General features: G+C 44.2%; 1 protein-coding gene across 2 annotated transcripts in view; it reads left to right on the top strand.

The window, feature by feature from the left end:
* LOC141476546 (BDNF/NT-3 growth factors receptor-like) overlaps nucleotides 1–27,412 on the top strand; it is a 200,238-nt gene that overhangs the window by 100,891 nt on the left and 71,935 nt on the right. For both annotated transcript variants that reach the window (XM_074165228.1, XM_074165226.1), the window contains one exon: nucleotides 316–415. In XM_074165228.1, the coding sequence (XP_074021329.1) occupies nucleotides 316–415 (100 nt within the window). The remainder of the gene's footprint in view (nucleotides 1–315; nucleotides 416–27,412) is intronic.

The following is a 27,412-nucleotide window of genomic DNA, read 5'->3' as shown; positions in this document are numbered from 1 at the left end:
CCCTTGACCTGCTGGCCATGCTTCTTTTGATGCAGCCCAGGATGTGGTTGGCTTTTTGGGCTGCGAGCACACATTGCCAGCTCATGTCCAATTTTTCATCCAACAGTATCCCCAAGTCCTTCTCTGCAGGACTGCTCTCAATTCATTCATCCCCCAGTCTGTATTGGTACTGGGGATTGCCTTAACCCAGGTGCAGGACCTTGTACTAGTTGAATTTCATGAGGTTGGGTTAATGGGTATATCTGAATGTATGCTGAATATGTTTGAAGCTGGTTAATGAGAAAAAATCAAATCTGTTTGTGTCCTCTTTTTTAGGTCTATATTGTGGTGGGAAGTGCAACACTGGTGTGCACTGGCTTAGTAATAATGCTCATTATTCTGAAGTTTGGAAGACACTCTAATTTTGGGATGAAAGGTATGCAGGGCCATTTTTTATATCTCCTGTAATTGTTGTGGGTTGTACAAGCTTATACCATAGGTATCTGCACCAAGATCAGTCAAGATAACTAGATAAAGTGCCATCACATTTTGTGTTTCATTTATTCTTCAGGTAAGTAAGAGCAGAGACAGATGTAGATCAGAATATATAATTTTGGTTTGAACGTTCTACTTCTCTGTTTTTTCTTATCACAGATTCCATTTCTTTCTCTTCAACTGCACAGCTGCATGGGACACTTCCTGGTATAAAATATCAATTAGAATCATAGAATTGTCTAGGTTGGAAGGGACCTTACAGATTATCAAGTCCAACCATCAACCCAACACTGACAAAAACCATCACTAAACTATGTCACTAAGGACCATGTCTACCTGTCTTTTAAATACCGCCAGGGGTGGTGATTTCATCACTTCCCTGGGCAGCCTGTTCCAATGCTTGATAACCCTTTTGGTGAAGAATTTTTTCCTTATATCCCATCTAAACCTCCCCTGGTGCAACTTGAGGCCATTTCCTCTTGTCCTATCACTTGTCACCTGGGAGAAGAGATCGACCCCCACTTCTCTACAACCTCCTTTCAGGCAGTTGTTGAGAGTGATAAGGTCTCCCCTCAGCCTCCTTTTCTCCAGGATAAACAACCCCAGTTCCCTCAGCCGCTCCTCATAAGACTTGTGCTCTAGACCCCTCACCAACTTTATTGCCCTTCTCTGGACATGCTCCGGCACCTCAATGTCTTTCTTGTAGTGAGGGGCCCCAAACTGGACACAGTATTCGAGGTGGGGCCTCACCAGTGCCGAGTACAGGGGGACGATCACTTCCCTAGTTCTACTCGCAACACTATTCCTGATACAGGCCAGGGTAATGTAAGATGACTTGAGTCACTGTAGGGAAGCAGAAGATAAGAAATTAAAATTATTCTGATAAGAGTTTGATTACAAATATTTGGCAACAATCTGTGCTGTATGCAAGATATACTTCAGACGATACTACAAATGCTGCATTGAGGTGATATATTGTATTGAGTCTGACACCGTCATTAAACATCCCCCCACCTTTCCTCAAACAATAGTTTAGAAAAAAACAAAGTAGTCACTTCATAACTGGAGCAGTAAAACTGGCACTCAATGGTATTTTTCATGTTACTGTGTACTGAGAGGGGAAAAATTTCCTTCTGTGCTTAAAGAGCTTGAGCAAGGTTGGAGAACTGAAAGTAACTAGTCCCATGAGAAAGAGATGTGGAGCAAGTAGTTGTGGTCTGAACTATGCTGTATCAGAGCTGGCCGTACCTGGAAGCACTTGCACTGCAGCTGGACAGCTGCAGAGACTGACACAGAGCTCATATACACCCATTTTGTCTTTCCATGACTACCTGAGCAGAAAAGAATCCAATTTACACAATAGGGAGCGCCTGGTGCTCTGGGGGCTTCCAATACATTTGCTGTACATTTGCATCAATCTCTTATTGAGATGTATTGAAGAGTTGTGTAAAAATAACTTACCCTCTCTTTTGGCTTTTCTCTTCATTTTGTATATCTAAGATGAGGGGACAGCTTGGGGTCTGTTCATTTCGCACTGTTACCTTTCGAAATTACAATAGTATAGTGCTTTTGCAGATAAAGAAGACAAGCAAATCAGATCACCAGTTCACCACCAGTAACAAAACTAAAACATTTTTTTGTGATATCCTGGATTCTGGTTGAAGTTGGGTTGCACCATACATGGCAATTTCACTGAATTTCACTGAATTTTTTAAGAGTTGGAAGGGACCATATAGATCATCTAGTCCAACTCCCCTGCTGAAGCAGGATTGCTTAGAGAATGCTACTCAGGACTGCATCCAGGCAGGTCTTGAAAATCTCCAAAGAAGGGGACTCCACAACCTCCCTGGGCAGCCTGTTCCAGGGCTCTGTCACCCTCACCGTGAAGAAATTCTTTCTCATATTCGAGTGGAACCTCCTATGTTCCAACTTGTGCCCGTTGCCCCTTGTCCTGTCACTGGGAACCACTGAAAAGAGTCTGGCTCCCTCCTCCTTCAACCCACCCTTGAGATACTTATAGGCATTAATAAGGTTTCCCCTCAGCCTTCTCTTCTCCAGACTAGAGTCCCAGCTCTCTTAGCCTTTCTTCATAAGGGAGATGCTCCAATCCTTTAATCATCTTTGTTGCCCTTCGCTGGACTCTTTCCAGTAGTTCCCTATCCCTCTTGAATTGGGGAGCCCAGAACTGGATGCAGTATTCCAGTTGTGGCCTCACCAGTGCGGAGTAGAGGGGGAGAATGACTTCCCTCGACCTACTAGCCACACTCTTCCCTATGCAGCCCAGGATTCCGTTGGCCTTCCTGGCCACAAGAGCACATTGCTTGCTCATTGTCATTTTGCTGTCTACCAGGACTCCCAGATCTTTCTCTTCGGAGCTTGGCTCCAGCAGGTCCACGCCTAACCTGTATTGGTGCCTGACATTCTTCTTGCCCAGGTGTAGCACCTTACACTTTTCCCTGTTGAACCTCATGAGGTTCTTCCTTGCCCAGCTCTCCAGCCTGTCCAGGTCTCTCTGGATGGCAGCACGGCCCTCCGGGGTGTCAGCCACCCCACCCAACTTGGTATCATCAGCAAACTTGCTGAGGATATACTCTGTCCCCTCGTCCAGGTGACTGATGAATATGTTGAACAGGACTGGACCAAGTATTGACCCCTGGGGGACACCACTGGTTACAGGCCTCCAGCTTGAACCTGTTCCATTAACCATTACCCTTTGGGTCCTATCACATAGCCAGTTCTCAATCCACCTCACTGTCCCCTCATCCAGCCCACACTTCCTTAGTTTTCCAATTTTTTTCTTGTCCAATTTTTGCAAAAACACCCATTAGTACGCTTTTATCAAGAGTTTCCTTTAATGCATCTGAAAATGCTTTTGTTTTCATAGTATATACATTCTCATAGCATTACACTCCTTGGATCTGGATGTTTGGAAAAGAATACAAAAAAATAGATTTTTTTGCAAGTTCTATGGTACTTCTTTTTTTCTGAATGAACAAGAAATGCTGTAAAGCCATTGTTGTTGTAGCAGTGCTGTTGCTGCTTAGGAAGAAACCAGGAAGTATAAAAGTTCACAGGAATTAAGAATAAATGAAGACCAAAGGTATCCAAGCTGCTTGAATGTCTTATAAAAAGAACACTTCAGATTTTGTTTCAATTCTGATCAAAAATTCAAATAAGATTGTTTTATTTGAATGAATGGCCCCTCTTTTTCATACACACTGATGCACATTTATCATCTCCCTACAACCCGGGGAGCAGCTTTGTCCTCTTCCTTCCATCAGTCCCTTTCCTTCTTGCCTACTCTGAACATTAGCTGTATAATAATACAGAGCTGGCACCTCTGAGAACTCAGAAATGAACCTTTCCCCTCAGATTGTTTTTGTATTTTAAATGTGTCATCCTTATGGAGTACCAGGAGGGAAGAAGATAGCCACAGTTGTGGCACTTAGCACAGCTGGGCCCGATCTTTGCACTGCCATAACTTTTAATGGTCCAAATTCACAGATCTTTTACTTGTTCTATGCTTCAGTTTTCCCATCATTGGAAAAGAAATATTAGCTTTTTGCTTTCTGTTAATGTTTTAACCTTTTAACCTTTAACCTACAACTGTGAGGTGCTCAGATGCTGCAGTGCACAGCGTAAACCATACTTAATGGTACAGCTAGTTGCAAATTTGGAAATCAGATCAACTGTGTATAAATGCCTGCAGAGAGTCTATGGAAACTTCTGCAACTAGAGGAGGTTATTCATAACACTAGTGAGGAATGCCTATATTCATGGATCCAACACTTGTTCTCAGATTTGACAGGGTCAGCCCCAATATGGAGACATACCCTATATGGCCTTTTAAAGGATGAGAAATTTTAACTTTGGTTCTGGTCAGAAGACATTGTCATTAATTGAACTTTGGAGAGAAATAGTCTTAAAATCAGTGAATTGATTTACTAGAACCCTCTTTCACCTGGGAGCGCTCAGACGCATGAGCTGACAGGTGTGGCCAAAAGCTGTGATACCCAAGGCCTTCCAAGAAAGAGTTGTGGCCTAGTCTCTCTCTGTTTGTGTCCTTTCAAAAAGATACATTTCTGTGATTTGTAGCAATAGGCAGCAGCAGGAATGCCTCCCACAGAAATATTTCCTTTTCCACACTGTCTGAACCAGAATATCTAGGCTTCCTTTAATATATTTGGAGAGGGCCATTGTAATGTTCTCTTACAGTTTTCTCCTGCAATCTCTAGAGCTCCACTGTTATTCATCTTTTTCCCATGACACGTGGAGATATATTCTAATGTGGAACATCTATTGATTTTTGGAATTACGCAAGATAAATTCATGGTAGACTTGGCTTCAATATTCAGGTAGAGAGGGACAGAACAGTTTCCAAGTTGACAGTGATCCTGTTTTTCAAAGGGATGAGACATAATTATGTTCCATCCTTCATGTGCTCTGACATTTTATTTAGCTGTAAACCAAACTTTAGTCAGAAGTGCATTTGTATAGTAGCATTTCTATATTTTACATGCATACGGATGAGTGAATTAAACACAAATGCTAGGGATGTCATAAGGTAAACAGCCTTTTTTTTTTTTTTTTTTATCAGCTTTGACTTTTCAAGGACTTGCAGAAAGCTTTGAGAAAACATTCCTTGAAATACTGACTGATCTCTTAAGCATACAGTGCTTCATGCAAATGAAATGTGGAATAACCTACAGATGTCCAGGTTTTAAAATATGTGTGAAGATAGTAATTGTTACAGCCTTTCCTGTGAACTGGGTTTCTATTAATGTATATTTTCTGTGGTTCTATGGGGAGCTGCTTTTTCTGCAAAGCTTCTATTTCTGAGTCTGAGCAGTTGCTTATTCATACTCTCTCTTTTTTACTTTAACCTGTCGCTGAATTAGAAGCTGTGCACTCACTAGTTCTGACAGCTGGTGGTTTGAGCTTCAGGTTTTAAGGTCCTTGACTCATTAATCACTAGAAAGCAGAACAAGTACAGCATCAGTAGCAGTATTGTGAAAGGAAACATCTACTGGACATGGTGCTGAAAGACACGAGGGGAATGACTCTTTGAGAAAGGTGCAGTATATTCTCCTTAAGAACGCTGAGCACGAATGTTTCTGTTCCTGCTGCCTGACTGGAAATCAAGCACATCTTCCAATGTATCATAGAATCATAAAGTCATAGAATCATAGAACAGTTAGAGCTGGAAGGGACCTTAAAGATCATCTAGTTCTAACCCCCCTGCCATGAGCAGGGACACCTCCCACTAGACCAGGTTGCTCAAAGCCCCATTCAGCCTGGTCCTGAACACTTCCAGGGATGGGGCACTGTTATGGTTTGAGAGAACCCATAACAATCTATTGTCGTTAGACAATTATTCTATCACCCGATGACCCCTCCCCACCTGGAAAGGGGAATCGGGGAACACAAAGGAACACAAAGAAACACAAGGGTTGAAGTATAAATGGATTTAATAGACTAAGACTAAATAATTAACAATAATACTAAAGAACCAGTATTAATCCCAATACTGATATAAGATATACAGAAATTATACTCAGCCATCTATATCAGGAGGAAGCTGTGCACTCCCAGCAGTGGATAACAAGTATCAGACACTGCGAGCGCAATGGCTTCAGGAGGAAGGGAAGGCCTCAGGGTTCCGGCACCGGGGAAGGAGTTGTCTGGACCGCCGCCATCAGGGAGAGAGCCCGCTACGCAGCAAACTTTTCTAATTTATATTGGATGTGACGTTCATGGTATGAAATACTCCTGTTGGCCAGCCTGGGTCAAATGCCCAGGCCTTGCTCCTCCTTGTCCCTGCACCTGGCAAGGCTCGAAAACACTAACCTTGAATCCCACAGAGCCTGGCTGGCTATAAAGTAAATATTTTCACAAATTCAGACACTAGAGTCTTCTAAAAGTGAAATTTTCCCCAGCATTAGAAGAAAAGTTAGTCCTGTGTCTCTCAACCCAGGACATTCCACCCCTTATTTCATACCGTATATATGTCACACTTCAGTGTACTATTATATTTATCTTCTAATATACATATATAGAGAGAGACATATATAATCCTCTAAAGTTATGAGCTATTCCTCTAAAAGGTCCATTGGATTTCTTTTGTCCAAAACTGTGAGTTCCATCAATCATAATAGTCTTTTAGGGTAGGAACAAGTGATGTGGCATTCACTCAGTTGTCAGATCATGACCAGGCCTCAATACAGGATCGCAGATGGTTAGAGTTGGGCGCATCCATATAAGATGTTGTGCTCACGGCCAGCATGTTCCCTGTCGCTGGACACCATTCGACAGAACTGACTCTGGGTCCATTACCATTACGTTATCCTGAAAAACACTTATTGAACACTGTTAGTATTAGGCAACAATTGACACCGTATCATTTAAATTAAGGATTCTCACCCAAAATCAGATCTCCTAAAGGTACACATCGAACCTCTCCATTCTCCTGCATCACCCACCAGGTATGCCCTGGTCCTTCAGCAAAAGCAACCCCACAAGTGGGTTTGCCTTTACCTGAGGCCGGGGTAACCCAGACTGTTTTCCCCAACATATTCTTTACATGCACCACAGGGACCTTATCCCCTTCTACAGTAGGTAAAAGCTCTGAGTGGGCAGGACCTGCTCGGCTGACAGTTCCCCTGGTGTTGACTAACCAGGTGGCTTTTGCTAAATGCTCATCCCACTTTTTAAATGTTCCAGCACTCATCGCTTTCAGGGTAGTCTTCAGTAGTCCATTGCATCGTCCGACTTTCCCAGCAGCTGGTGCGTGGTAGGGGATGCGATATATCCACTCGATACCATGCTCTTTAGTCCAGGCATCTATAAGATTATTTCGGAAATGAGTCCCATTGTCTGACTCAATCCTCTCTGGAGTACCATGTCGCCACAGGACTTGTCTTTCGAGGCCTAAAATAGTGTTACGAGCAGTGGCATGAGACACTGCATATGTTTCCAGCCAGCCAGTGGTTGCTTCCACCATAGTAAGAACATAGTGTTTTCCCTGGCGAGTTTGTGGAAGGGAGATATAGTCAATTTGCCAAACCTCCCCAAATTTATATTTCAGCCACCGTTCTCCATACCACAAAGGCTTTGATCGTTTGGCTTGCTTAATTTCAGCACATGTTTCACATTGATGGATGACCTGTGCAATAGTGTCCATAGTCAAATCCACCCCTCGGTCACAAGCCCATCTATATGTTGCATCTCTTCCTTGATGACCTGAAGCATCATGGGCCCACCGAGCTAAAAACAATTCACTTTTACGTTGCCAGTCCAAGTCTACTTGGGACACTTTAATCTTAGCAGCCTGATCCACCTGCTGGTTGTTTTGTTGTTCCTCAGTGGCCCGACTCTTGGGTATATGGGCATCTACATGTCGTACCTTCACAGACAGCTTTTCTAATCGGACAGCGATATCTTGCCACAAGTCAGCAGCCCAGATGGGTTTACCTCTGCGCTGCCAGTTGCTCTTCTTCCACTGCTTTAACCACCCCCATAATGCATGCGTCGCCATCCATGAGTCAGTATAAAGATAAAGTACCAGCCACTTTTCTCTCTCAGCAATATCTAAAGCCAACTGGATGGCTTTTACTTCTGCAAACTGACTCGACTCACCCACTCCCTCAGTCGCTTCTGCGACTCGTCGAATAGGACTCCACACAGCAGCTTTCCACCTTCGCTGGTTTCCTACAATATGACAAGATCCATCAGTGAACAGTGCGTATCGCCTCTCGTTTTCCGATAACTGATTATATGGTGGTGCCTCCTCAGCCCGCACCACTCTCTTCTCTGGGGATCCTCCAAAATCTGTGCCTTGTGGCCAATCCATGATTACCTCCAGAATTCCTGGACGATTGGGGTTCCCTATTTGAGCTCGCTGAGTAATTAGTGCTACCCACTTACTCCACGTTGCATCAGTTGCGTGATGTGTGGAAGGAGTTTTCCCTTTAAACATCCAGTTCAACACTGGCAACCGAGGTGCCAGGAGAAGCTGTGCTTCAGTACCAATTACCTCCGAAGCAGCTCGAACCCCTTCATATGCCGCTAATATCTCTTTCTCAGTGGTAGTATAGCGATCCTCTGATCCTCTATATGCTCGACTCCAAAACCCCAGGGGTCGGCCTCGAGTCTCTCCAGGTGCTCTTTGCCAGAGACTCCAGGTAGGGCCATTCTCCCCGGCTGCGGTGTTACAGCACATTTTTTCCATCTTGTCCGGTTCGGACTGGCCCAAGGGCTACTGCATGAACAATCTCCCATTTAATCTGCTCAAAGGCTGACTGCTGCTCAGGGCCCCATTTAAAATCATTTTTCTTTCTAGTCACTTCATAGAGAGGGCTCACAATCTGACTGTAACCAGGAATATGCATTCTCCAGAAACCCACAATGCCTAAGAAGGTTTGTGTTTCCTTTTTGTTAGTAGGTGGGGACATAGCTGTTATTTTGTTAATCACATCCATTGGGATCTGGCGATGCCCATCTTGCCACTTAATTCCTAAAAACTGAATTTCCTGTGCAGGTCCCTTAACCTTACCTCGTTTGATGGCAAAACCGGCTTCCAGGAGGATTCGAATTACCTTCTCCCCCTTCTCAAAAGTTCTTCTGCTCTACTACCCCACACAATGATGTCATCAATGTATTACAGGTGTTCTGGAGCTCCACCCTTCTCCAGTGCAGTCTGGATCAGTCCATGGCAAATAGTAGGACTGTGTTTCCACCCCTGGGGCAATCGATTTCAGGTATACTGGACGCCCCTCCAGGTGAAAGCAAACTGTGGCCTGCACTCTGCTGCTAAAGGAATAGAGAAAAAAGCATTAGCAGTGTCAATTGTAGCATACCATTTAGCCTCTTTTGACTCCAGTTCATAATGAAGTTCTAACATATCTGGGATTGCAGCACTCAATGGTGGTGTGACTTCATTCAAGCCACAATAGTCTACTGTCAGTCTCCATTCCCCATTAGGCTTTTGCACTGGCCATATGGGACTATTAAAGGGTGAGTGAGTCTTACTGATAACCCCTTGGCTTTCCAACTGACGAATCAATTGCTGAATAGGGAGCAAAGAATCTCGATTAGTGCGATATTGTCGCCTATGCACCGTTGTAGTAGCAATGGGCACATTTTGTTCCTCGACTCTCAGCAACCCTACAATAGAAGGGTCCTCTGACAGGCCAGAAAATGTAGACAGTTGCACAACTTTTTCCGTCTCCTTAAAATATGCTTTCCTGAGGTAATCTATGCCAAGAATGCATGGTGCATCCGGGCCAGTCACAATGGGGAACTTTTTCCATTTATTCCCAGTTAGGCTCACTTCAGCCTCCAGTACAGTCAGGTCCTCCTGTCACTCCAGCAATAGTGACAGATTCTTCCCCTATGTGATTTGATGGCATTACGGTGCACTGTGCACCAGTGTCCACCAGGGCCCTATACTTTTGTGGTTCTGATGTGCCAGGCCATCGAATCCACACAGTCCAATAAACTCGATTGTCCCTCTCCTCCCCCTGGCTGGAGGAAGGGCAACCCTCGTTTTGATGAGAGGGCGTACCGCTTCCATCTGTGACAGTTGCGTGTCGTAAATCAGGCTCTGAGGCCCATCTCTGCCTTCTAGGGGACTTTTCTCTGGAAACTGGAGCAACACTTCTCCTGGAAGAACCCCTCCTGGGAGGTGTCTTACTCCGCAACTCACGTACACGTGTCTGTAAAGCTGAAGTAGGTTTTCCATCCCAATTCCTCATGTTTTCTCCCTGATTACACAGGGTAGACCACAGGATGTGTCGTGGTGTGCTTTGCTTCTCTCGACCAGGCTTAGTAGGGAAGGGTTTGTGCCCACCTAAGATATTGGCCTTGCCAAATGATTTCTTCAGCACTGAGACATTGGCCTGTGGGGCAGAAAGAAGATTATTTGCATAATGCTGCATTTGAGCATCCATATCACCCACCGTTGGTGCCTCATCATCTGTCCAGCAAAATAATGCCAATACATTAGCATATGCTGCTGGTGCACTCAGTACCCATTTGCGCCAAACGGGTCCAGTAATTTTGAGTGCATCTGGATCTAATGATGTCTGCAGGTCATCCAAATTGCTGAAAATAATCTCTCGCACAGCTATTTCCCTGAGATTCTTAACACCTCTCTCAATAGTTGTCCCCTTGGATGGCTGGTACATGATATCATCCCTATAGGGATACCTGCTTCTCACACTTAACAGGAGTCGCCTCCAGAGGGTGAGGGATTGTGGTGGTCTTCCAAAAGCTCTGTCAATACCTGATTCTCTAGCTAATGGTGCTAGCCGCTTGGCTTCTCTACCATCTAAGTCCAAACTATCAGCCCCAGTGTCCCAGCATCGGAGCAGCCAAGGAATCACTTGCTCGCCTTCCCGACAGCCGTAATCCTTACAAATGTCTCGCAGCTCAGTTAGGGTTAATGATCGAGTAGTTTCCTCTGTTACTGTATTGCCTGATGTCCCTGGTTGACCATTGTCATCTGATGCTATGGCACGCTTCCTCTTATGTACAGGGTTGACTGACACTGGCACTGATTGAGTCTGTAGATCAGCTGCATCATCCATCACCAAGGTCAAAGTAGATTCAGTACTTGGTGCAGCTGCAGGTCTTGTCATGAGAGCCAGCCTGGTCTGGATAAGATCAGGGTCTGTTGGGAGGGCTGGCGAGGTCTGCACGGGTGCAATGTCTGTCAGGGGGGCCAGTGGGGTCTGAACAGGCACAGTAGTTGTCACAGGGACTGGCGGTGTCTGCATGGGAGGAACATCTGCTGCAGGAGTCTGCGGGGGCTGCACAGGAGCACTGACTGTGGGGGAGGCCAGCAGATTCTCTAAAGGAGCAATGTCTGTCGGGGGGGCCAGTGGGATCTCTATCAGACACTTTCTGCTATCGCAAATCCAGCCCATAAAAAAGAACAAGCCCGCAAAAATTAACAATATAAGCACAATGACCAAAACATTCCAAGGGTATTTCAAACTCTCAAAAACTGTTGCTATTGACGCTACCGGAACATACAAATCCTTAAAAGATATCCCCCCCCTCACTAAGTGGCCCGTAATATAACCCAAGGTGTAATTATGCACGGTGCCCAAAAAGGATCCTTCCCCATTCTGAGGTGATTCTAACCGCGGCAATTTGCGAGATGCAATTACATAAGTGACAAAAAACGGAACAATTACAGAAGACCCAATAACATAGCAAAACACCACCGCACAAAATAACAAGGCAATGCTTTTAAATCCACATTTAGAAATGATAAGCTTCCCTAAACCAATGAGAAACGGCAACAAACTCTTGCACCACTCCCATATCTGCCCACATACAGCTGCACAGAGATACCAGAGAACTCCGTTTACAGTACATTGAAACCACTCCAATAGATCCATAATGACTGTTTTACAAATCCGATCAAATCTGTTTACAAATTCAACCCTTCAGAAGTCTCAACTTAAAGCCTCTGATTCTCCTAGCACTATTTAAATTACATGCAAACTATCACATTAAGTATCAAGGTCATTAAAATACCACACTGCATGCCAAATTTTGTTAAAATATCATGTTGGGCGCCAAATTTGTTATGGTTTGAGAGAACCCATAACAATCTACTGTCGTTAGACAATTATTCTATCACCCGATGACCCCTCCCCACCTGGAAAGAGGAATCGGGGAACACAAAGGAACACAAGGGTTGAAGTATAAATAGATTTAATAGACTAAGACTAAATAATTAACAATAATACTAAAGAATCAGTATTAATCCCAATACTGATATAAGATATACAGAAATTATACTCAGCCATCTATATCAGGAGGAAGCTGTGCACTCCCAGCAGTGGATAACAAGTATCGGACACTGCGAGCGCAATGGCTTCAGGAGGAAGGGAAGGCCTCAGGGTTCCGGCACCGGGGCAAGGAGTTGTCTGGACCATCGCCATCAGGGAGAGAGCCCGCTACGCAGCTAACTTTTCTAATTTATATTGGATGTGACGTTCATGGTATGAAATACTCCTGTTGGCCAGCCTGGGTCAAATGCCCAGGCCTTGCTCCTCCTTGTCCCTGCACCTGGCAAGGCTCGAAAACACTAACCTTGAATCCCACAGAGCCTGGCTGGCTATAAAGTAAATATTTTCACAAATTCAGACACTAGAGTCTTCTAAAAGTGAAATTTTCCCCAGCATTAGAAGAGTTAGTCCTGTGTCTCTCAACCCAGGACAGGCATCCACAACTTCTCTGGGCAACCTGTTCCTGTGTCTCACCACCCTCACAGGAAAGCATTTCTTCCTGATATTTAATCTAAATCTCCCCTCTTTCAGTTTAAAACCATTACGCCTCGTCCTATCGCTACACTCCCTCATAAAGAGTCCCTCTACACCTTTTCTGTAGGCCCCCTTTAAGTACTGAAAGACTGCTATAAGGTCTCCCTGGAACCTTCTCTTCTCCAGGCTGAACAACCCCAACCTTCTCAGCCTGTCTTCATAGCAGAGGTGCTCCAGCCCTCTGATCATCTATGTGGCCCTCCTCTAGAAAGGTCTGTATTCTCCTTCTGTTGGGGGCCCCAGAGGTGCACGCAGTACTCCAGGTGGGGTCTCACCATAGCGGAGTAGAGGGGGAGAATCACCTCCCTTGACCTGCTAGCCATGCTTCTTTTGATGCAGCCCAGGATGTGGTTGGCTTTTTGGGCTGCAAGCACACATTGTCAGCTCATGTTGAGCTTCTCATCAACCAACACCCCCAAATCATCCTCCTCAGGGCTATTCTCAATGCAGTCTCTGCCCAATCTGTATTTGTGCTTGGGATTGCCCCAACCCAGGTGCAGGACCTTGCACTTGGCTGTCGTTGTTGTTGAGACGGACAAACGACACGGACAGCAATCTTCAGCAGTTCAAGCAGTAACAGTCCCCTTTTATTAGCACACGTATATTCTTATATATTCTTTCTTAACACATGTGTTCTTTTACTATTGGTTACATATTGTCATAACAATATATCATTGGTTGTCTCTTGCAAAACATCAAAACTACTCCTTATCTTGTCAGTCCCCAGCTGGTACCTAAAAGTTGTTTTACTTCTCAGGATGTTTTCTACTCCCTTCTTTCTCAAGGATATACTTTAATCTCTGCAAGGTCAACTCCTGACTCCATTCCCACAATCAAGGGTTCCACGGACCCGCCGCAGTCCCCCACAATTCCCCCTTTTTGTATTTGTGCCAAAAATATCGCCCTCATCGTCCGCTGCAGGGCCCTTTGCAGCAAGGAGATGACACATGGCAACATTAATAGCACAATTACAACAATCAGTAAAATAACTAATCCCGTTCTTACTACTGACAACAACCATCCCGACAGTCCCCATTCACTAAACAATCTGTTCAACCAATCCCATCCATTGTCAACTTGCAGCTTTTGTACTCCTTCCTTTAACAACTGTATGCTTTTATGAATTGATTCAGAGTGATCTGACAAGTTCATGCAATACATTCCATCAATATCCTCACATCCATGTCCTTGAGCTAATAACAAAAAATCTATTGCCGCTCTATTTTATAACATAGCATGCCTAACTGAGTCTACATCTAATAGTAAATTGCTTAATGCCGCAGAGGTTGCATTCATTTGCTTTGCTAGCCAGCATCCTAACTTATTCAAGGTACTTAATGCTTTGGCAGCAGCTGCTCCTGGTACAAACATGGAGGCTGCCCATATTTCACCCTTATTCCAAAAAGTGACTTGGTCATCACAGTCTTCATTGTAAGCATGGAGGCTCCTCTTAGCTTTTTTTTTTTATAATAGCGATGTTGATAAATCATGGACGTATTAGGAGTTAACAATGTTAAGCGTCCCAAACTGCATGGTCCTCCTTTCATGTGAGAAGGTATGGCTCCCCAGGCTCGATCTCCACATATCAGGAATATCCCCGGGGGTAGCGCCAAAAGGACATTTGAGGATCAAGAAATATTTGGGGAGGTAAAGTTACACCATACACTTGAATTTCTGTAAATTGTCATACTTGAATTTACCACCCATGCCAGGGATTGATTCTTTCCTGTATAATTGAAATACAGACAATAGTCCATTTTTATAGATCCCAAAAGTTCAAGCTCTTGAGGTTCCAAAGGCACTTTAGGCAAATAAGGCACCCATGCATCCCATGTATTAACCAATGACTCGTTCTGAAAAGTTGCCCGTGCTTCATGCGGTACCGGCCACTTGTCCACTGGAACACCAACGAGACACGTAATAAATGGATTCTCTGGTGATGTAGTGGCCAGACATATGGAATCTTGGCCAGTCATGTTGGCTAGAGTGATCCATACATTGGTCCTTGTCTGCGTTGGCATCCAAAATGCGTTGACCACAGCACACATCATGAGGAAGATAACACAGGCTTCACATTCCGTGCCGGCATCCATTGCGGCCCGTGATCTGTGGAAACACAAGCATAACCTCTTCCCCAGGTTAATAGATCATACGGACCCATCCATTGACCCGTATGTAGATCCCGCACTAACACCTTTGCCCCTGGCCCCACCCCCTCCTGAGTTACCAGGGAATTGAAATGGCGAAGGATGGGCGGTGTTGGGATCGGAGAATCATCAGAAACCTGTAAAAAATTTAAAACATATGTAGCTTTAGCCAATCGTGCATCAGGTGGTTCACCCAGCATTCCCCCTTTTTGTTTTTGGAGGAAGCGCTTGAGTGTACCGTGGGCTCGTTCTACAATGCTTTGTCCTGTGGGAGAATGGGGAATTCCAGTAACATGGGATATCCCCCAAAGCTGCAAAAATAATGCAACTTTCTGAGACACGTAAGCCGGGCCATTGTCTGTCTTAACTTGTTGGGGAACACCTAAAATGGAAAATGCACGTTGCCAATGGCGGATGACATCACGTGCAGATTCCCCAGTATGAGCAGTGGCAACAAGAGCTGATGAAAAAGTATCTATAGAGACATGCACGTATTTCAGACGCCCAAATTCGGGTACGTGCGTAACATCAGTCTGCCAGATCTGCAAGGCACGGAGGCCACGAGGGTTGGTGCCATAGTAAATAGGGACATGATGGCCCTGACAATCAGGGCATGCAGCAACAATGGCACGCGCCTCAGAATTGGAAATATGAAATTGGCGTTTCAGGGCCCGATAGCCCTGATGGTAAAAGCGATGTGAAGCTATTGCCTGTTGTTTAATGTCGGGAACAGGTCCTAATGCCACTGCGGACACCAAAGCATCTGCTTTTGCATTTCCTTCCACTATAAAACCCGGTAACGTAGTGTGACTTTTAATATGCATGACATAATATTCATAGTGACGTTTCTGAATTTCTAACCATAATAGCTTCAGAACCCCAAACAGCGTTTCATTAGACACATGCCCTAACACAGCTTTATCCAATCGTTGTACCAGTCCAGCCACATAAGCAGAATCCGTTATGATGTTTACTGGGCCAGGGAAGTTTTGAAACACCATGGCCATCACCCTAAGTTCAACCACTTGTGGTGAGCCTTCTTGATGTTCGATTTTATGCTGCCATTGTGGTCCATCTTTCCAAACGATGGCTGCTTTTCCAGTTTTCCCTGATCCATCCGTAAACACCGTGGGTCCCTCTACTGGATCCAATTGACTCAATTGTTTCTGACCAAATCTCACCTGACTTCCTAGTTTGACCAATGGATGTGAGGGCAAATGATAACTTATTTGCCCTGTATAGTTCATCATGGCTGCTTGTAAAGCAGAGCTGTTGGCCATGCACCATTCAAAATAATCACTCTGCACTGGGAGTACAATTTTTTCCGGGTCTCTCGCCATTAATTCCATACAGCGTGTCCTGATTTTTATAATTACTTGAGCCACCAGCTCAAAAAGGCCAGGGGCTGTCTTTTTTGTTTTATTTGGCAAGAAAACCCATTCCAAAACATGTAGAGAATCATCCCACTTCTCATGCCATTGTGCAATCATGGCAAAGGGTACCAACTGATCAATCAAAATGATTGCCTGGACAGGCACTGTCAATTCAATTCTCCATACGTGTTTGCTACTAATTGCTCGCTCAATGTCTGCAATTGTTTTTTGTGCACCTACCGTCAAGGTGCGTGGGGCAGAAATATCTGTGTCTCCTTGCAGTAGTTCAAATAATGGTTGCAATTTAGAAGAAGGAATCCCCACGTAGGGTCGAATCCAATTAATCATCCCTGCTAATTTTTGCACGTCATTTAATGTTTTCACTTCCACTTGCAATTGTATGGGTTGTGGCATCACCATTTGAGTTAAGACTTTCATACCTAAATAGAGCCATGGTTGCTGCCGTTGCACCTTTTCAGGCGCAACAATTAGTCCATATCGGCACAGAGATTCCCGTGTTTTGTTCTCCATCTCAATTAACTCCTGTGGAGTTGCTGCAGCTAACAGAATGTCATCCATATAATGATAGCAATAACCTGATGGGAACAAAGCACGTACTGGACTCAATGCCTTTGCCACGAACCACTGGCAAATTGTGGGTGAGTTTTTCATACCTTGCGGTAACACCTTCCAATGATATCTTTTTGCAGGTTCCATATTGTTTATGGATGGTACAGTAAAGGCAAATTTCTCCATATCTTGATCTGCTAAAGGAATTGTAAAGAAACAATCTTTCAAGTCCATTACAACAATTTCCCATTGCATCGGAATCATGGTGGGAGAGGGTAATCCAGGTTGTAAAGCTCCCATGGTTGCTATAACCTCATTAATCTTCCTCAGATCATGTAACAATCTCCATTTTCCAGATTTTTTCTTTATAACAAACACAGGGGTATTCCAAGGGCTGTGTGAGACCTCTATGTGTCCTGCAGCTAGTTGTTCTGCTACGAGAGACTGCAGGGCAGTGAGTTTTTCTTGACTGAGGGGCCACTGATCGACCCACACCGGTCTTTCAGTCACACACCATCTTAATGCCAGAGTGGGTCGAGAAATGCCCTGCAATACAGTGACCCCTACTGAAAATCCGTTGTTATCCGTACTCCCCATTGTCCTAAACAATCCCTTCCCCACAAATTTAGTGGGGCCGAGGTCACATAAGGTCTCACCGTAGCCCTTTGACCTTCAGAATTAACAATCGTAATCGGTTTGGCTGATATTAAGCTATTTGCAACTCCTCCAAGTCCTGCCACCCCCAAGGTGTTTGAGGCCAAAGGCCAAGTATTAGGCCATTCGCGCAGTGAAATGATAGTCACATCTGCCCCTGTATCGAGTAACCCAGTCAGTTTCACCTGATCGGGGGTAACACTGTTCATCATGAGTGTACAGATCATTTGCGGCCGTTTCTCCGACACTGTCTGAGTCCAGAAAACAAGTGGTTTTCCTGTTGATCCAAATCCGCCGTCACCGCGAACAACCTGTTCAGTCCTGGGGACACAACTCATAAATGGCACAAGTTGAGCTAAACGTGTTCCTTTTTCTATTGTTACCGGTGGGGTTGCTGTAGATACCATAGCACAAATTTGTCCTGTAAAATCGGCGTCAATAACTCCAACATGCACCATGAGTCCTTGTAGGGTGGTACTTGATCTTCCTATTAGTAAAGCACTCAGTCCCCTACCAATTGGTCCCCAGGCATCTAAAGGCACTTTGTGCACCCCTTGAGTTGTTATAGTCACTGTGTGGGCGGTGGATACATCCATCCCGGCTGATCCACTGGTTTTCCCTGATAGCTTGTCACAGAGGGTTGCGTCTGCACTGACCCTAGAAATGGGTTGCCAGGATTGTAGGGCATTTGCGTACGGGGCATTTGTGTCTGCACGCGCCCCTTCGCGCTCTTCTTGCCATTTCCCGGCTGTAATGGTTGGCCATTAAGGTGATATTTAGAGTGACATTGCTTAGCAACATGTCCAACCCTTCCACACCTATAGCAATTCATTTCTGCTGTGTCCCCTGCCGTATTGACTTTTCCCGAGCCAGTTCCTCCCATTTTTTTCTTGGGGCATTCAGCTTTTACATGACCTGTTTGACCACAGCCATAGCATTTTTGGCCCTGTACTCGCATGGCTGCCATTGCGGCAGCGAGTGCAGTCATTTTATGCTCCACAGATCCAACCTTGGCACAAGCAGTAATCATTGCCTCTAAGGTTGGGTCTCCTGGTAATGCCTCAATTATTTTTTGACAGTCCGCATTAGCATTGTCGCGAGCCAATTGTTTCACTAACATTTCACGGAGGCGCGCATCAAACACTTGACGTTCAACAGCAGCTTGTAACTTTTCAACAAAGGAGAGAAATGGTTCTCGAGTGCCTTGTTTAATGGTGGTATATTTTTGTTTTGGTTCTGCCAATTCTGCAGTGCGAATTATTGCCTCGATGCCTATACTTTTTACTTGTTCAAGCACCAAGGGGGGCCACTGCGCTTGATGCTGTGGGTTATTGAATTGCCCAGCACCCATTAAAACATCAGCACCATTGCCATAGCGAGGATCACCCTGTGGAAACTGCAGATTCGCTACAGCCTGCACCTCAGCCCTTTGCTGCCAAATATTTCGAAACACTGCAAGCTGCACAGGTTGAAAAATGATCTGAGCAATATGAGTAATATCATAAGGGGTCATAGCTTCCATTGACAATAATCGTATCAGTTGCATTACTGCAGGGGAGTTGGGGCCATACTGGGCGGTGGCCTTTTGTAAATCCTGAATCACCTTCCAGGAATAAGTAGCATGCTCATGAGGCTCCCCTGCAGCTGGGTCATGATACACCACGGGAAATGCTGCAGGCCCAGCAGTCTCAACATTCAAAGGGTCATCAGTGGTGAGGGGAACGGATATATTCTCTGATAAATCCCAGTCGCCCAACTCCATAGCTTTAGCTTTGACCTTTTTCCAGAATCGCACAGGATTTCGCGGTCTAACCGTAATCGAGGCTGGAGGTAAATCCCAAGTACGAGGGTATTTTGGTCTACACTCTGGCCCCCCTTGCTCGGAAGGTTTTACTGGCGCAGGGGTGTGCAAAGGGGGACCCGGATTCTCAGGGACTACCTCCTCAAGCTCATTTTGCCCTGTCATAGGATCATCCTGATCAACATTAACGTCCGAATCCTCTGGCAGAGGTGGATACAAAAAGGGGTTAAGCGACGGCCGCGCTTTTTGCTCTTCCGCAATCGGCACTGGCGGAGCAGAGGGTTGCACACACTCTCCTGACTTAAATACAGGGAGTCCCTCCTGCGGCCACACATATCCCCAATCTGCCGCTTGTTTATGCGAGTCTCTTGCCGCTTCTATCTGTTCTCGGGGCAGCACATACTTATACTTTTTTCCTTCGGAAAGCCGCAGCCCCCCCCCCCCATCAGTACCCCCCCCCGTCTTCTTTCTTGGTAACAGGGGGTTTTAGGACTGGGGGTTTTGGGACCGCAGATGGCTCCGCCCCTCCTTTTAAGTCCGGCCTGAAAGGATCAGGCGACTCATTTTTTCCCGCAGTCTCCGCTTGTTCCCTCTGCTCTTTAAACCCTTTCAAAGTCTCTAGTAGCAAGCGCCACGTTGTTAGTAGTTCAGTAGTTCAGTCGCTTCTTTGGAGCCTCTCGTAGCACCATCAAACAATTTATCACCCAAGTCTTTCCATTGTGATACACTAAACGCTGTGACAGTGGTAACTTCAATGCCTTGTCTTTTGCCCCAGAGCAGCATTTTCCGTAAAGTCAACTCAGGGAGGTCCACGCCTCGCCGTTGCAAAAGCAACTGCCACATAGAGAGTATGATACCCTCTTCTTTGGACAAGTTCCCTCCCATGTTCCCAGTAGCTCACCTCTCCAGGTGTCTTATTCACGATCCGGATCAATCAGCAGCTCTCCCCGCCGCTCTCAGCTATACTGGGCTCCGTCTCCACGGCTATCTCCAGCCGTCTTTTTTCCTATGCAGAATCACGTCGGGGTCACCAGTTGTCGTTGTTGTTGAGACGGACAAACGACACGGACAGCAATCTTCAGCAGTTCAAGCAGTAACAGTCCCCTTTTATTAGCACACGTATATTCTTATATATTCTTTCTTAACACGTGTTCTTTTACTATTGGTTACATATTGTTATAACAATATATCATTGGTTGTCTCTTGCAAAACATCAAAACTACTCCTTATCTTGTCAGTCCCCAGCTGGTACCTAAAAGTTGTTTTACTTCTCAGGATGTTTTCTACTCCCTTCTTTCTCAAGGATATACTTTAATCTCTGCAAGGTCAACTCCTGACTCCATTCCCACAATCAAGGGTTCCACGGACCCGCCGCAGTCCCCCACACTTGGCCTTGTTGAACTTCATGAAGTTTGCCTGGGCCCACCTCTCAAGCCTGTCCAGGTCCCTCTGGATGGCATCCCTTCCCTCCAACATGTCAACTGCACCACACAGCTTGGTGTCATCAGCAAACTTGCTGCAGGTGCACTCAATCCCACCATCCATGTAGCCAACAAAGATGTTAAATAGTACCAGTACCAGTACCAACCCTGGGGGAACACCACTTGTCACTGCTCACCACTTGGACATTGAACCATTGACCACAACTCTTTGAGTGCAGCCATCCAGCCAATTCCTTATCCACCAAGTGGTCCATCCATCAAATCCATGTCTCTCCAATTTAGAGATAAGGATGTCCTTCAGGACAGTGTCAAATGCTTTGCACAAGTCCAGGTAGATGATGTCAGTTGCTCTTCCCTTATCCACCAATGCTGTAATGCCGTCATAGAAGGTCACCAAATTTGTCAGGCATGATTTGCCCTTATTGAAGCCGTGTTGACTGTCACCAATCACCTCCTTATTTTCCACGTGCCTTAGCATAGTTTCCAGGAAGATCTGCTGCATGATCTTGCCAGGCACAGAGGTGAGACTGACCAACCTGTAGTTCCCCAGGTCTTACTTTTTTCCCTTTTTGAAAATGGAGGTTATGTTTCTCCTTTTCACGTCAGCGGGAACTTCACTGGACTGCCATGACTTCTCAAATATGATGGATAGTGGCTTAGCAACTTCATCCACCAATTCTTTCAGAACCTGCGGAAGGATTTAATCAGGTCCCATGGACTTGTGCACCTTCAGGTTCCTTAGATGGTCTTGAACCTGGTCTTCTTCCAGCCCCTGTCTTGCCTTCTGCGACTTGGGTGGTGTGGCTAGAGCCTTTGCCAGTGAAGACTGAGGCAAAAAAGTCATTGAGTACCTCAGCCTTGTCCATATCCCGGGTGACCAGGTCTCCCATTTCCTTCTGGAGAGGGCCCACATTTTCCCTAGTCTTCCTTTTGTCACCAATGTACCTATAGAAGCTTTTCCTGTCGCCCTTGGTGTCCCTGGCCAGATTTAATTCCATCAGGGCTTTAGCTTTCCTAACCTGATCCCTCGCTGCTCGGACAGTTTCCCTGCATTCTTCCCAGGCTACCTGTCCTTGCTTCCACCCTCTGTAGGCTTCCTTTTTGAGTTTGATATTGTCCAGGAGCTCCTTGTTCATCCATGCAGGCCTCCTGGTGTTTTTGCCTGATTTCCTCTTCATTGGAATGCATCACTCCTGAGCTTGGAGAAGGTGATCCTAGAATATTAATCAGCTTTCTTGGGCCCATCTTCCTTCTCGTTGGCTCCTCTATTGCTTGGAGAAGGAAGTTATCACCAACACATTCCAGGAACCTCCTGGATTTATTATCCCCTGCTGTGTTGTCCCTCCAACAGGTGTCGGGGTGGTTGAAGTCCCCCATGAGGACTAGTGCTTGTGAACATGAGGCTGCTCCTATCTGTCTATAGAGGGCCTCATCCACCTGCTCTTTCTGGTCAGGTGGCCTGTAGCAGACTTCCACTGTCACCTGTACCTGCCCTCTCTTTAATCCCGATCCATAAGCTCTTGGTTGGCTCCTCATCCATCCCCAGGTGGAGCTCCATGCTCTCCAGCTGGTCCTTGACATAGAGGGCGACACCCCCTCCTCTTCTCCCCTGCCTGCCCTTCATAAAGAGCCTGCATCTTTCCATTCCAATACTCCAGTTATAGGAGCCATCCCACCATGTGATGCCAAGGAGATCATAGCCCTGGAAGCACACATACGTCTCTAACCCCTCCTGTTTATTCCCATGCTACATGCATTTGCATAGAGGCATTTAAGTTGGGCCCCGATGAAGCTAACTTACTTGCTGGAGTGGCTAGTTTTCCTTTATGGTGCACTCCAGGTGCTCTCCTGCTGACTTGCTACCCTTCTCCAGGTTCTGGGCATCTATTACTGGTATTGGCATCATACTGGTAGGAGTAGGATGGATTGCGGTTCCCCTTCCCCAGCGACTCTAATTTAAAGCCCTCTCCACAAGCTTGGCAAGCCTCTGACCAAAGATGCTCTTCCCCTCCTCTTGACAGGTGGACACCATCAGGCCCTAGCAGACCAGGTTTCTTAAAGTGAGTCCCATGGTCTAAGAAGCCAAACCCCTGGCTGTGTCACCAGTCCTGTAGCCATTTATTGATTTCCGTTTGACTGGGAGGATTGATGAAAAAACTACCTGCACCCCAGAGTCCCTGACCACCACTCCCAGGGCTCTATAATCTTTCTTGATAGTCTTCAGGCTGCTGCCAGCTGCATCACTGGTGCCCACATGAAACAGCAGCAGCAGTGGATAATAGTCAGAGGACTGCACGAGGTTTGGTAGTTTCTTGGTGACATCCCTGATACAAGCCCCCAGTAAGCAGCACAACTCCCTAGAGAGTGTATCAGGTCAGAAAATGGGTGCCTCCCTACCTCTCAGAAGAGAGTCGCCTACTACTATCACCCATTGCCTTGTCTTAGTTGCACTGGTTGTTATATGTGGAGCGGATCAGGCTGCATTACTCAGCTCCAGCACCTCTCCTGATGCATTGGGTCTTCCCTCTTCACTCTGCAGAGCAGTGAAGCAGTTCTGCAAGGGCACCTCAGTTTTTTGGGGGAAGTCTCTTCTTCCTGCTGGTCCTTGCTGTCACGAGCTTCCATTCTTCCATGTTACTGGCCCCCTCCCTTCTGTGTGTACCACTGTGGGAGGTTTTGGCTGTTTGGCCATGAGCTGTGGGTCCACTGCAGACTGCGCTTGGAACCAGCTGTCTATCTCAGCCTCCCTTATGCTACGAAGCCTCCTCACTGCTTCCTGCAGCTCAGCCACCTGCTGCAGGAGGTCCTCCACCTGGGCACACCTTTTGCAGGCAGGTGTGCTGCCTATCCCTGCCTCAAGAGAAAGGTCTAGGCGCCTCCTGCAGTTTGAAGTCTACACTGCAGCTTCTCCCTTCAGCAGTTCATACCAGGAAATAAAGCAAAACAAAACAAATCAGACAAAGGAAAAACAGATTAAGATATTCAATGATCATTGTTGGCAGGCTAGGGGTCTGTTAACCCAAAATATTTTTGGCCTCTGAAATGCTGAGTAGAGAGGTCAAGTTTTACTATGTCTTGGTCTTAACTTATTTTACACTGAGAAGAGTTTTATAGGATCCTTTACTAAAGTACATATAATTCTATTTGACCCCCTTCCTGGTTATATGAAATTGTAGATCAATGAACCAAACTATTAAATAGATTGAATGCTGCTTGCAATACTGATGTTAATGGGTCCAATTTTATTAAGCCCATTTGGAAATCTCATACAGGTGGCAGCATCCATAAAATGATAAACTCTGTATCTGTATTTGTGGAGCATAAATTTAAACATTAGAATAAATACCAGTGATAGTGGAAAAGAAATCTTTTTTAAAATACTTCAATTACTGAAGAATTATAAATAAGAGCATAAATTCCAAGTTTGGCTTTACTTTAATTAGTCCTCAGGTTATAGGACAGATTGTATAACCTCTTCTGGTCTTAATTTCTCCAATTACTAAATACATTCAGTCATTGGAAAATCTGATCTGGAAAGGATTAATGTGAAATACAGACCCAAAATGTTCTGGGAATTCCTGGCATCTTAATAAGTCAGAGTGTGTCCAAGTCTCTGTGTTTAACTCTTAGGTTTTCATTTGTTGGTCTTCTATCCATGCTTGTATCTGTAGATTTAATAACATTTATTTTTATCATTAGAGTTTTAAAAATAAATGTGAGGTGACATTTTGTCCTCATTTTCCTGCAGCATTAGCCATCGCTGCTCTTTGAAGCAATGGTTCAAGCAACTAAAACTAGAAATGAATTATTTAATTTTCTACTTCAAATTAGAAACCAATAAAATTTATAAGAATATCATTTTAGGTAATGCAACTACATCTTTCTTTTCTTTACTTTCCTCCCTTTTACTTAGCAGTTTGAACTTTCTCCATATAAAACACTAGATACATGTCATGTTATATTTGATTGCTTCCAAGTTGGAAAAAGTAAAAATGCAAGCTGATTTTTGTTTCAGAATGCTGTTTTGATCAAAGCCCCAAGTAACACTCTGCTTAGGATAAACCATATGTACTTGAAGAAAAAAAAAAGCATAATGAGGCTTAACATCTTAGGAACTTTCAATTGCTCAACATTTATTTTGTTTGTGCTTTCCCTTGAATGTTTGAATTTGCATATACGATCGCTAAATTTATGCAGACATTTAGAAACATATTTAGAGAGCACACCGTAAGTATATGAAAACTTAATTCTGAATTCACTTAAGTCATTGTTACAGGAAACTTCTCTGGAAGAGTTTAGATGAGATTTGTAATGACCAAGGAAGTTCACCTGTAGACCTCCAATTTATGTACAAATCATAGGAATATATTATTTCATGTCTTTTTGGAGTAAAAAGGATCTCAGACAACTAAAATTCTCACTTTATGAAAAAGTTCATAAGATGACCATTTTCCTTCCTGAATGACTTGGGTGGAGGCTCATAGGGGATATGGCCTGTGAGAAGGGGTGTGATGGAGATTGTTTGGGACTGGCAGAAATTGAGCCCATGGATATTTGACTATCCCCATACCAGTGATGCTTCCAAATCTGGCAATGAAATGCATTAGGTGTTATCATGCCATTAACTAACCAGATCTATGCTGTGCGCTAGTTGAAAGAGGAAAAAATAGTTTCTTCACATATAAGAAGAATGGTATTTATGATAAGCTCTTCTTTCAGAATGAGTTCAGTATGTAGAAATATATAGTTTTTTGCTCTTATGCTTTTCTTTTTGTTAACCATGTGATTATTAAAAGTAATACGATGAATAGGAAGGCTGAAAGGAATCGGTCTCAAAGGCATTTTATCCAGCTCCTAATGAGAATAAAACCTTAGGAAGTTACAGATCATCTAGTATGTGAGATACAGAACTGCAAAGCTCATGAGATAGAGTCAGCTGTGATACTTCCAGAAAGCCAATTGTCAGATTTAAAAAAACCAAAAACCTCACTGTTGGCTCATCTGGATCCATATTAATAACACAGTTCATTTTACACTTTACATACCATGTTCTCTTTGTATCTGAGAGAGATAATGTTCCCTTAGAAGATGAATGAAGTTTTGTCATTCATTGTACAGGGATGATGGATAGCTTTTCTCTCTAGTCCACTTTTATTTTAAGATTTTTTTTTTAATTCTTCAGTGTACTTTCTTCTGCAATTGTGAATGGCGGCTGTTTGCAGGTGTTTGTGGCAAGTGTTTGTGTTTTTTTTTAAAAAGCTAATATTTAACTCAGAATCTAGTGCCCTGGCAGCAACTCAAGCCAAAATCAGGTTTTGCCTCAACTTGCCTAACTGACTCCTTTTGAACTCTGAGAAGCCAATTTAGAGTTTGGCTGTTAAAGACATGTCAAACTGTTTTCTAAGTACCCACTTCCCATAATATTATGGTTATATTAGCTCAATTACTCCAAATAGTCAGAGAGCTAGTATACAAAGTAAGTCCAGATTGCCTGCTGCTTAATGCGTTTGTAGCTTCTTTTTTTTTTTTAATTTCCCTGGAATCATTTTTTCTAAAGTATTCCTATTCAGTTTCTGCATCTTTACATTCCAGTCTTTTTTTTTTTTCTCTTTTTCACCTTTCTCCTGTAAGAACCTTCCCCCTGCCTAATTTTTCTGTATTTCTGTATTTTCTGTATTTCCTTTTCTACATCCTTTACCTGGTTGCTTTCTATGTTTCAGTGGATAAAGTCAATACCTTATTTATTTTCTTTTACTTCTGTAAATAAGGACTAATGGTTACTTCTGTGCAGGTTATACATCAAACCAAAAGATGCTGATATGAATAGAAATTAATTGGGTTTGTTTTGGTTTGTTTTGTTTTCCACACCAAGAAGTTTCCACCAACTTCATTTCAGTCTCCACAGAATGCTTCATTACACCCACACATAAGAAAAGCAAAAGAAATTTAAAAAGCCAGATGCATAAAATTGGAGGAATATTCTTGTTTTTTAGACAATAGTGCTTGGGGCACTCGAAAATCAAACTGGTCTCTTACATCTTGGATACATATCCTAGCCACTGGACATTTAGTACAAATGTAGCAACTCTTCTGTCTTAGTAAATTTGGCCTCGAAGATAGGTTTCCACTGGAAAGCATTCATTGAATTTGTCATGAAATTTGCAGAGTTTGAAGAAGAGTTTACCTATGTTTTTAGAAATTAACAAGTTGCCAAAAAAAAAGTTGTTCCAGTTATACTGATCCTGGCTGGGAAAAAGTAAGTTATTGGTATGTGGAATGCCCTGTCACTTTTGGTTCTATGTTATAGTTGAATAGATACAATAAGATTTTTTTGTGCCGATGAACACTTTAGTATGTGATTAAAGATGTATTTATTGTGATTAATTCTCATGCCTTTAATAGGACTTGCAGGACTCCCTTGTGGTCTTGTCGACTCTTATGGACTACTCAGGTCCTAGATCTGATTCTCTTTCCTTACTGGTTTTAGACATTGCTTTTGGCTACTAGAGTAACTAATATGCATGCTGATGTAACTAAGAATATAAGCAGAGCTATTGTCTACCTGTGCTTTGCATAGTGCTGTACACTTAATAGAAGTTCATCAGTTAAAAACTTC

The sequence above is a fragment of the Numenius arquata genome, chromosome W (assembly GCF_964106895.1).
Source record: "Numenius arquata chromosome W, bNumArq3.hap1.1, whole genome shotgun sequence".
NCBI lineage: Eukaryota > Metazoa > Chordata > Aves > Charadriiformes > Scolopacidae > Numenius > Numenius arquata.
Note: the sequence above shows the minus strand (reverse complement) of the source record. Positions and strands in the feature narration are given on the sequence as shown.